Below are 12,104 nucleotides of genomic sequence, written 5' to 3' on the forward strand. Positions count from 1 at the left end.
TATATATATATATATATATATATATATATATATCTACATATTCATCCATCCATCTGTCCATATCAGTCTATATTTATTTATTATTACAAACATATACATATATATATATATATATAGAAAATAGTCATGTAAAACCAAACTTCATTTTCATCTATTAACAATTTAATCAATAACAATAAAACATAAGTAGATATAAATAAAATTACAGAAAAATGTAGCTTATGACCCTTTAAATTGCTATCATTGATATCAGAAGACGAAGGTTAAGTGTTAAGTGTTTGTTATCTTTGCCAATGGTGTTGAAAATACAGGTCAGTCGGCTAAGAGATGAGAGAAACCTGGGTTCGGTTTTTATCGACCATGACCTCAGAAGAGCCGAGATGAGTCAAGTGCCTGGAAATGATCTCAGCGCATTACCACACAGACACACACACACACACATACTATTAAAACACTTACCATTAAAACAGTGCTATGACTGTCTAGAGTTTGCGCATGTCAATATCCATCACTTAATGCAAGTCATTTGAAATCGCTACTTTGTTTTCTTGTGTGTAAAGGAAGGACATGCTAACAGCAGAGTTCAGAGTTTAGACAAGGTCAGTCCTTCATAGCCTGAGCGAATCTTCCATTAAATATCCAGAAATAAACACTTCAGATAAATTCCTGTCATTCTCCCTTAAAAACAATATCAAAAAGATAAAAACCACAAAAAAACTATAAAATATGACCATCCCAAGAAAATTTCTCCCTTTCTGTAACCACTGAATTGCAGTTTGCTTTGTTTTAGTGGCTGTTTCTTATATAACAGGTGCCTGATGTTTAAATTACGCTCAAAAGCTCCAATGGTCTGTCTGATACACCACAGATGCCACACCTGCTACCTATTGCCACAGCAACAGATGCCAATTTCCTTATTTATGACATCATAAATTAATCTCTGTGAACTCTGGACTCAAATTTGAAGAAAATCTGCTCCTCTTTCCACTTTCAGACACAACACATGCCATCAAAAACAACACAGACGAGCGGAAATAATCTCAGTAAACAGCACAAGTCTTGTGTCGTTCCGCCACATTACTGGAAGATAAACTTCTAGAACTCTCAAGAGGCTTTGAAAAGCATTTGCATTGTTTGTGAGAAGGATGTCATGATGATTCAATAGAGCAGAAAGGATGTCAAACACATATGGTGGATGAAAAACACATGGAAACAGTGAGGAAAGGATGTGAAAGGTAAAAGTGAATATTTTGTAGCCTTTAAATTGATTTGTTACAATGACTGTACATGCCCTGTCTGTCTCAGAGGGCTGAGAACACAGAGAGAATCAGAGAGACAGAGATCCAGAGGTGCTGATGGGAGGAAGGGAACGAGTCAGATCCTTAAAGGAAGGACAGAGGGAGGAAAAAACATGACCTACTTCTGTTCCATCCCTTGTTTCTATGGAGAACGAGAGGAGAGAGAAGTGGAAAAGTAGCAGGAGGGCAGAATGTTTTCTCAGAGAGAGAGAGATTTGGCCACAGAAAGTACTAGCTAATAACTTATTTTATGTATGTATTTATTTATTTAATTTTTTTAAAGTGAACTTGTGGATATTGTGCAAAGTTAAAATTTATTAAAATGTAGTATGCTACATTGTTTGCACCTGAATTTACAATGCATGTAATAATAAATAACATTAAATGAAATAACTATTAATATATATATATATATATATATATATATATATATATATATATATATATATATATATATATATATTACAATATGTTACAAAAGTGGTTTAGTCAAGAGCAGTAAGAAATTTTCTCTCTTTTATTGTTTGATTAACATGAATGACAGACAGCAGGAATATTAGACTGCTGTCACTTTAAGAACTGCCTCTTATGTGTGTTTTTTTTCTCAGCTGTTTGCTTTCACTTAAGACCTAAATTACTTTGTTTTTGACACATACATGTGTATATTTAACCGTTCAGGGCTTATAAAGCGGCAAAAATAACAGACAGTGCACATATAGCAAAAAAAGTTCTCTTTCACTGCTGAATGCATTTCAAACAGCAATGCTTAAAAACGCATGCAAACGATAAGTTTTTGTGACCACGTAGCACAGCAACGTCACGTGAACTTGTAACTGCAAAATCTCTACCAGTTGACAAATTTCTACTGGTTAATCATATCTCTAATCCAAATAATCCTAAAGATTATTATATCAAATAACATATATTATTAAAACTGATGCACCTCACTGGAAATAGAAGGTCTGACAGCACTGTAAAATGTGCACATTGTGCACAGTATAATGCAGCCATAGGGTTGTAAAATATGTTATTCTGAACAATATTATTGTAATGGTGCAGAAATTACACACTGCATCTTTAAACAGCCACCTTTAGCTTGGTTAATGGATGTCTGGGTTAAGCAGTGTTTTTGCCCTGTAAGCAGCCTGGCATTAGAGCTTTTCAAGAAATCTGATCTAAAACTTTGTTTCTGTGTTACTGCTTAGCTTGATGATGTCATCCTGCGGTTCTGCTATGTTGTACATAATGTGGTCATACATCGATCACCTTGTTAAAACGAGAGAAATGAGAAGAGTAATTTACGCACATTAACATGTCACACACCTGCTGTGAGTGGGAGCTATCTGAGGACGCTGTGCTCATAATGTGTCTCCCTTTCTCTGTTTTCTTCCTATCCCCTATCTCTGAGAAGCACTGAATCTTCTCCAAGTGAAGGAACATTTCAGCATTCTCTTCTATCACTCTCTCTTATGTTGTTTTTGGTGTTCTTCTTTGTTGGGCACATGTTCTGTTCAGTAGAAGAATGAAGACTGCTGCAGGAAGAAGTCTGCATTAACATAACAATCCCTCCAGGGATGAGATCTGATTAAAGGCAGGGCATCGCTGCATAACAGAGACATTGCACTCGAGAGCCTCACTCCTTGCCTTTGTACAGGATTTTTAATATTCAGTATGATGCGTTTTATTCAAGCAATAGATCAGGTTGGAGTTTAAAAACTGGGGCTAAAACCAAACACTGCTCAAGCAGACCACTATCTCACCAAAAACAACTCCATCAAATGCTTTCTTCTAGTCAACAGCTCAACAGATAATGATTGAGAGTTAAAGAGTCAGTTGCTTTTTGTAACAATCTAACGCTTGCTACTACAACAAACTTTTTTTTAATGTTTTAATGTTTTTGACAGAAGTCTTTTATGCTTACCAAGGCTTAATTTATTTATTTTTAAATACTGCAAAAACAGAATATTGTGAAATATTATTATAATTTAAAATAACTGTTTTCTGTTTAAATATATTTTAAAATGTAATTTATTTCTGTGTTGACAAAGATGAATTTGCAGGATTACTCCAGTCTTCAGTGTTACATGATCCTTCAGAAATCATTCTGTTTGTTGATTTACAGCTCAAGAAATATCTTTGTATTAAGATTATGATCAGTGTTGAAAACAGCTGCTAAATATTTTTGTGGAAACTGAAATACTTTTTTTCAGGCTTTTTTGAAAATAAATAAGTTCAAAATAACAGCATTTAAGTTCAAAATAACAGCATTTATTTCAAATATAATTTGTTTTAAACATTATAAATGTTTTACGGTACCCTTTGAGCAATTTAATGCATCCTTGTTGAATAAAAGTATGCAAAATAAAATCTTAATGACATTAAACTTTTGAACAGTAGTGTGTACACTGTAAAAAATAACTTTAATCAGTGAATTTAATGGTAAAACACTGTAAAAATGCTACAGTAAAAACCTGTTAAATGGTTAACGGTAAAATCCCCATACTATATACGGTGAATAACTGTAAATTGACATTCCCAGAATTCCCTGTTACATTTCAAATTTTATGTTTATTTTGTTAAAATAACTGTTTCTTCTTAGTTTTTTCTTATAAGTTTTGTATATAAGGGTTGTGTGTTACACCTAATGTTGTTAAATTAATGTTTAAATTAAGTTAAAACTGTAAAACCTAAAATTTTGCTACCGTATTTTTTACGGTAAACCACAGCTGCCATTTTTTACCATAAATTTTTACAGTGTGCACTATCTGTATTATAATAAAAAATAGGTAGATTGTATTTAAACATGACTAGGACATTTGTCCACTATACAGGACACTTCTCATTTTATATGTATGATATTTGCCATAAACAAGACCTATCAACACACAACAAACCTTACATCTAAACAAAGTGTGAAAAACACATGAAGTATCCAATCAGACGCCATTATTCAAGCTGGAGAAGACTAGAGGACTTTAACTTACCCTGTTAAAGCGCTTGGCCTGGAAAAGGTGTCCGTTCACCCGGTACAGCTTCCTCCATCGTCTAGCTCCACGGCGGTAGATCGATTCTAGGAGAGAGAGGAAACGGTTGTATAGGAGCAGCATGAAGGAATGAAAAAAATCAATCCCAACACGGAATGAGAGAAGTGGATTCTTGGAGAAGTGGCAGAATAAGGGAGATCTTGACCCTGAACGTAGATGGATTTGAACTGCAACTGGATGAAAACATGTCCCACTCAAAAGCCACGGAAGAAAGCTATCAATCCCTCCCTCTCTCTTGCTCTCTTTCATTGCGTCCCTGTCTCCATCTGACCCACCCTCCTCTTCTCACTCTCTCATTTCTTTTCTCTTGTCGTTCTGTTATTCCCTGCAGCATGATTTTGGTCACATGTCAAATGTCTAATGCAAAAAGTGACAAGCATCTACACTGACCTAAATTGATTTAACTAGAATGAGATTTTGATCTGCTGCCTAGGGGTTTGTCTTTATGAATGATGACCATTTTGGGAGGTTTCTGAGAGGCCTGACTGACCAAAATACTGACTCTATCTGAATTCACACACTGTAAATATTATTGCCCTAAATATTATGCTAAAGTAGGATTTATGTGTCCAAAATAGAGCATTATAATAGTATGCCATGGTTCTCATGTCAGTCCAAACCTATATGACATTCTTTGGGAAAAGATATTATGAACTATATCTTTGTCACAATGAAAGTCAATTGGGTCCAAAATAACATTTATGGACACTTTTCAATATTTTTGACAAAGTCATGAAGGTTAAGAACAACACAAGATTAAATGATGACAGAATTTTCATTTTCATAATCCCTTTACATTAAGTATCACCTAAAAAAAAAGAATTTCGCTGATTTTCAACCAGCTTTGCATTGTTACGATGTCGGTATTATAAGTAAATGTGTATTATTTTCCCATATCACCTTCCCCAAGATACCCCAATGTTAAATAAATAATGTTATTTAAACTCTTGAAAGACAAACATTGTCCTCACTGGTGACCCACAGGTACCTCAGATGGCCCTATTTCTCTCTGTTATTATACTCTTATCTAATGTTCCAGTTAAGATGGCAGACCATCATCATTTTCAAGCGTAAGAGAGAGGCTGAGAATTGTGCTCGAGCCCTGGAGATTTGCTGTGTCTGCTGCCGTTTCATGTTTCTGCCCTCAACTGCAGCTCAGTTACGTAAAACCGATAAATATTGAAATACTGTCGAAACTTTCAAGTGTCAGCCACTAATGAGCACCGGAGGAGATTCAAAGGCCTGGGACGCTTGTGTGTATGAGAGAGAGAGATCTAAGCAAAATGAGAAAATTAAAGTCTGCATTAAGCCTTCAGAAACTAATGTGTGGCATAAAGTAGTGCTTGAATATTAAAAAATAACTCCAATAATAATATACATTCAGCTTTGGAGTGTACTAAACCTAAAACGTAAGTGTAAAACAACACTCATCACATATACACACCACACACACACACACACATTCAGGCATTCAAAGTGTCTTGCATCTAAACTACACAACATGAATGATTTATTAATAGAACATGATAACGGTGAAACTCACACATTGTTTCAGAGGAATAACTGATGCCCCAACAGAGCAGTTTAAGAGATGAGGAGAGGAGCAGAGTTTTAAACTTTAACATCAAACCATTGTTTGATGTCATTGTTTAACTGTCATTGCTTTATATGGGCAAGACAAAATTTTCTCTCTTTTTCTGGGTGGATTATATAATACAAGGAAAATCTTGGACAAAGAAAATCAAAGAACACATGAAACCAAATCTGGCGCGGCTGACACAGAAGAGTGTACGCCGCCTGCGTTCAGCTCATATTCTCCAAAATGGTGCTGGCGTGATGCAGAGTGAGAAAGAGGAGAAGAATTGTTGAATAAAGTTTTTGATTCTTTCGCGTACAAAAAGTATTTTTGTCACTTCATAACGTTACGGTTGAACCACTGATGGCAGATGGACTATTCTGACGATGCTTTTCATACTTTTCTGGACCTTGACAGTGTATTTTACTTGGCAGTCTATGGGACAGTCACAAGCCTCCTGGTTTTCATCCAAAATATAATAAATTGTGTTGCAAAGACAAACGAAGCTTTTACAGGTTTGGAATGACATGGGGGTAAGTGATTAATGACAACATTTTCATTTTGGGGTGGAGTAACCCTTTAATATTTGTCATACAACCATCACACATTTTTCAGGATTCTTTGCAAAACAGAAAGTTTAAAAGAACAGCATTTAATTGAAATACACATTTTGCAACATTCTAAATGTATTTAACATCACTTACAACCAATTTCAATAATTTAAAAAAAAAAATTACTGACCCTAAATTTTTGAATGGTAGAGTTCATATCTTATATCTTATTAATGATTTTAAATATAATGGCAATAACACCTGTAGCGTAAGACTACTTTATGAGCTTTTCACCTGAAGTCCAAAGTGGACGTGAGAAAATGCTACAGAAATATTGAACACGGAACATTAAAAATGTATATATTTCTTAGCTGATTTTCTCCAACAAATGTTTGAAACAGCCAGACTCTACCTTACACTCTACCTTCTTCCAGCAAACAAAACAACTCACAATGTTCCTCTCCTTCAACAAAGCAGTGACAGACCTCAACAGAACTACAAACGATCATCCCCCTCACAGAGCACAGCACTGCTGCAACTCAACAACAGCTGCTCAGGAAACAGCTACGTGTTTGCTATCATAATCATCCAGATGGCCACAGAAACACCTGTTCTTCGACCTGTACATATCTGAAGCCCAGCTCGACATCTTGGCTCAGAAACTGGCAACACAACAATGCTTCATTTCTGAAAGTCAGATGAAATCATGTATTTCGTTTTGATCTACAGTACCTCAGTGAAGTCTTTCCTCTCAAACCCACAACTGTCACAGTCGGAAATGGCCTCATAAAGTCCTATAAAACCAAAGCAACTGTAAATGTAAACTTGGCTCTGACTTGCACTGGAAAACTTGGCAGGGTTGCCACATCTTTCAAGACATGTTAGTGATTTTGAGTCACGATGATGCATTCAAGTGATTCACTTATGAAGGAACTGCTTTTAAAGCCTCTTTCCCACTTGAGTGGAGTGGAACAGATACCAATCGCCTGGAAACGGTATGGTTGAGGGTGCGGCAAGCATAAATTCAATTTTTCCATTATCGCCATGGCAACAAACACTCTCTCCTGTGCCATGCGTGGCAGATGCCAGCAGCTCTGGTGGACGAGGATCCAGCCGTGAGAGTCGATACTCAGACAAACACACTACATGCAATAATAAACTGAACAATCCAGCAACATCTACAACAAAAACAAAGCAGTTTGCCAAACATTGTGCAACAAAATGCATCACTGACAACACTGATAAAATGCAAAAACAGGCATCAAAGGAGGAACATCAAATATAAAAAGTCGAAGCTCTAGTTTTAAAACTAGACGCTTCTCTGAGCTCCATTAAATCGGAGGAGTTTCTGTTATATAAGCGGGTTGGTTTGTAGATATTTGCATCATAAGTGCACATTTTTTAATTCCCTGTAGCTTTAACCGGTAAAGCATGCCGCTAACGATGCCAAGGTCATCATTCGAGTTGCAGAGAACACATAAATCGACAAGGTTTGCCTTGAAAGTCGCTTGGGATAAAAGCATCTGCCAGATACAGAAATAATTCTAGAATGTGACGGAAAAATACAAAAGCTGTATAACTGATCTTTCTCTCTTTTCTTTCTATACAAAAAGAGCTGGATCTATGCACATCTTCTCAAATCTGAAAGTGTTTGATCTTGCAAAACATTCGCAGGCCTCAGACAGCATCAAATCATCAAAAACAAACACTAGACGACTGTTCTGAATAGACTGCATTAATGCAAACTGAACACAGGACTGTACCAAAACAGTTTATTGACCAAAAGGAAACAAAAAATTTCATCAAATTTATTATTCATTTTTATTTATACTATGATGAACTGCTTTTGGCCAATATGCTAAATTACTGACATGACACAACTGACAATTTTGTAAATGTATAAATATTTTCAGAAGTGCAAACACTGGGCTAAATAATGTATTAGTATTTGCCAGATTAGCAAGTAACAGATAAGTTTACAACTACATATACAGTTTCTGTGTGTGTGTGTGTGTGTGTGTGTGTGTGTATACATACGTACTGTATTTATAGCAGTAAATATCTGTTACTTTCTAATATATATGTGTATATATTACTGTATATACACATAGGGGTGCACGATATGCAAATGTTATATCACAATATGAGTAATTGTATTTCAAAGTAACAATATACATCACAATGTAGTTATTTTTGCTTTAAATAAGGTCTTTATGATACCAACATTTTTGATACCATAGAAAATGTCATAATTCTTGTCACCATAATCAATATCACAAAAAAACTACTACTTGCCTAAAAAAAAAAAAAAAAAAAAAAAAAAAGATCAAGCTCCCCGAAGACAAGTCACCAATTAAATAAAAATAAGACATTTATTATATGCAATAGGACAAAATGGAATAGAACTCGAATAACAGGAATAGAACAAATAGAACAAAACATTAACAACAAGGGTTATGACCCGGCAAGAGGTAAATATTGGAGCAGCTTTCCAGCAGTGGAGAGAACTTAAGGAGCGGGAAGGGCTCGGAAACGCCATGGTTGCATTGTTTCTTCTTGATAGGTGAGTAACGTTGATTTGGCTTAGTTTCACACAACTTATCCGTGTTGGCTTTTGTTTGAATATGCTTGTGTGTCATCTTCACTTGTTTCTGCGATCGTTGTTGCCATGATTGTGTACGTACGTGTGGGGCGGAGATTTCAAAATAAGGGCGAGGTCCTGCTGGGGTATGGGCATGTTTGTTTTGGTGCTTTCAAATATCAACATCATTTGGCAAAAATCACTTAGTGCACCTTTAAGTCCTAAATTACTGTGTTTATAAGGATGCTTGCAAAGAGGGGCATTTTGACACATACAAAGGTGTGTATCCCGCACTCTATAAACCCCATCTTCCCGTGTGCGCACATCTCTGACAGTGCTCAGAAACAGTCTCTCAGAACATACATATAGTGAGTTCACTTTCGCTGCTGATTGCATTTCTAACTGCTTAAAAGCACTTGTTTTTAAGCCACAATGCTTAAAAACATGTGCAAATGATAGGTTTTCATGACCTACGATGTCACGTGAGCATGTAACCGCGATAGAGACTACAGACCAAAATCTTTACCGATTGATAAATGTCTGCTGGTTAATTGTGTCCACTGGTATATCACCCACCCCTATATACACATACTGTATACAGTCGTGGCCAAAAGTTTTGAGAATTACATAAATATTGGAAATTGGAAAAGTTGCTGCTTAAGTTTTTATAATAGCAATTTGCATATACTCCAGAATGTTATGAAGACTAATCAGATGAATTGCATAGTCCTTCTTTGCCATGAAAAATAAACTTAATCCCAAAAAAACCTTTCCACTGCATTTCATTGCTGTCATTAAAGGAACTGCTGAGATCATTTCAGTAATCATCTTGTTAACTCAGGTGAGAATGTTGACGAGCACAAGGCTGGAGATCATTATGTCAGGCTGATTGGGTTATAATGGCAGACTTGACATGTTAAAAGGAGGGTGATGCTTGAAATCATTGTTTTCCATTGTTAACCATGGTGCCTGCAAAGAAACGCGTGCAGCCATCATTGCGTTGCATAAAAATGGCTTCACAGGCAAGGATATTGTGGCTTACTAAGATTGCACCTAAATCAACAATTTATAGGTTCATCAAGAACTTCAAGGAAAAGAGGTTCAATTCTTGTAAATAAGGCTTCAGGGTGTCCAAGAAAGTCCAGCAAGCGCCAGTATCGTCTCCTAAAGAGGATTCAGCTGCGGGATCGGAGTGCCACCAGTGCAGAGCTTGCTCAGGAATGGCAGCAGGCGGGTGTGAGCGCATCTGCACGCACAGTGAGGCCAAGACTTTTGGAAGAGGGCCTGCGTGTCAAGAAGGGTAGCAAGAAGCCACTTCTCTCAAAAAAAAAAAAACATCAGGGACAGATTGATCTTCTGCAGAAAGTATAGTGAATGGACTGCTGAGGACTGGGGCACAAATCATATTCTCAGATGAAAGCCCTTTAACGATTGTTTTGGGGCATTCTGGGAAAAAAGCTTGTCCGGAGAAGAAAAAGGTGAGCGCTACCATCAGTCCTGTGTCATGCCAACAGTAAAGCATCCTGACCCCCATTCAATGTGTGGAGGTTGCTTCTCATCCAAGGGGAGTGGGCTCACTCACAATTCTGCCTAAAAACACAGCCGATGAATAAAAGAATGGTACCAAAACACCCTCCCAACAGCAACTTCTTCCAACAACCCAACAACAGTTTGGTGGAGAACAATGCATTTTTCCAGCACGATGAGCACCGTGCCACTAAGGGCAAAAGTAGATAACCTAAGTGGGTGCTCGGGGACCAGAATGTTGAAATTTTGGGTCCATGGCCTGTTTTTTTTCTTTTCCTTTCTGGCCTGGAAACTCCCCCAGATCTTAATCCCATTGAGAAACTTGTGGTCAATCCTCAAGAGGCAGGTGTGGACAAAACAAAAACCCACTAATTCTGACAAACTCCAAGAAGTTATTATGAAAGATGGGTTGCTATCAATCAGGATTTGGCCCCAGAAAGTAGAGATGAGAGCATGCCCCAGTCGAATTGCAGAGGTCCTGAAAAAGAAGGGCCAACACTGCAAATACTGGACTCTTTGCATAAATGTATGTAATTGTCGATAAAAGCCTCTGAAACGTATATATGAAGTGCTTTGTAATTATATTTCAGTACATCACAGAAGACACACATGAAACAAAGATCTCAAAAGCAGTTTAGCAGCAAAACTTTTTGAAAAAACTAATATTTATGTTATTCTCAAAACTTTTGGCCACGTTGTGTCCACTGGTATATCACCCACCCCTATATACACATACTGTATATATTAGCAAGAAAATAAACTGCTTTATTAACAACTGATTTATTTATTTTAGAGCTGTTGTTTTTCTCCGTTCCCTTTTTTTTCTTCTCAGAACACCAGATGATGTTGATGTCACAACACACAATTACATAGCAACACCTGTGGTTTATGTGTCCATGTGTGTGTGAGAAAGTGAGGGGCTAATTAAAAAGAGAGCGCCGAGGTCTTCAGTGCTGTCATCGCTGAGATCTATCTCTAATCTTATTAACTTCACCCCTACAGGGAGAGACCAACAGAAATCACACTGTGCTGTTGCCATAGTTACCCTGCACTATTTTTTGTCATTATTTCTAACACTTGACCACAGAGAGAGAGAGAGAGAGAGAGAGAGAGAGAGAGAGAGAGAGAGAGAGAGAGAGAGAGAGAGAGAGAGAGATAGAAAGAGTACTCCATGTCCACAACCAGCATCTCTCAGGCAGTAGACATCACGTGACCATTTCAGCAGCGCATTAAGAGCTTCTTCCTGAGGTAAGAAGAACAGCTACGAAAATAAATATTTCACAGATTTCACTTTTTGTTAAGCTATTGTACGCCTTCTGACAACTTAAATATAGTGCTCAAAACCTCTTTTAAGGCCCCAATATACAGCAAAATTGAAGAATGGTTTGAAATTGAAGAACTGGTTTGACGTCATTTCAAAGAAAATCAGGCCAAAACAAAGTTTGTTTGGAGTTTTTTTCAGGAGTTCAAAGAACTTTCCAAAGCAAACTTTCTGGAAAAAGTAAACTACATATTTACGAATTCATC

The 12,104-nt window shown here is 36.8% G+C and overlaps 1 protein-coding gene across 1 annotated transcript in view; it reads right to left on the reverse strand.

Annotated features, from left to right (window-relative positions):
• Positions 1 to 12,104, reverse strand: part of LOC109095450 (protein kinase C zeta type-like) — a 97,556-nt gene that overhangs the window by 42,352 nt on the left and 43,100 nt on the right. The window contains exon 6 of the mRNA XM_042730406.1: positions 4,283 to 4,368. Coding sequence (XP_042586340.1) covers positions 4,283 to 4,368 — 86 coding nt within the window. The remainder of the gene's footprint in view (positions 1 to 4,282; positions 4,369 to 12,104) is intronic.

The sequence above is a fragment of the Cyprinus carpio genome, chromosome B8, assembly GCF_018340385.1.
Source record: "Cyprinus carpio isolate SPL01 chromosome B8, ASM1834038v1, whole genome shotgun sequence".
Classification (NCBI taxonomy): Eukaryota; Metazoa; Chordata; class Actinopteri; order Cypriniformes; family Cyprinidae; genus Cyprinus; species Cyprinus carpio.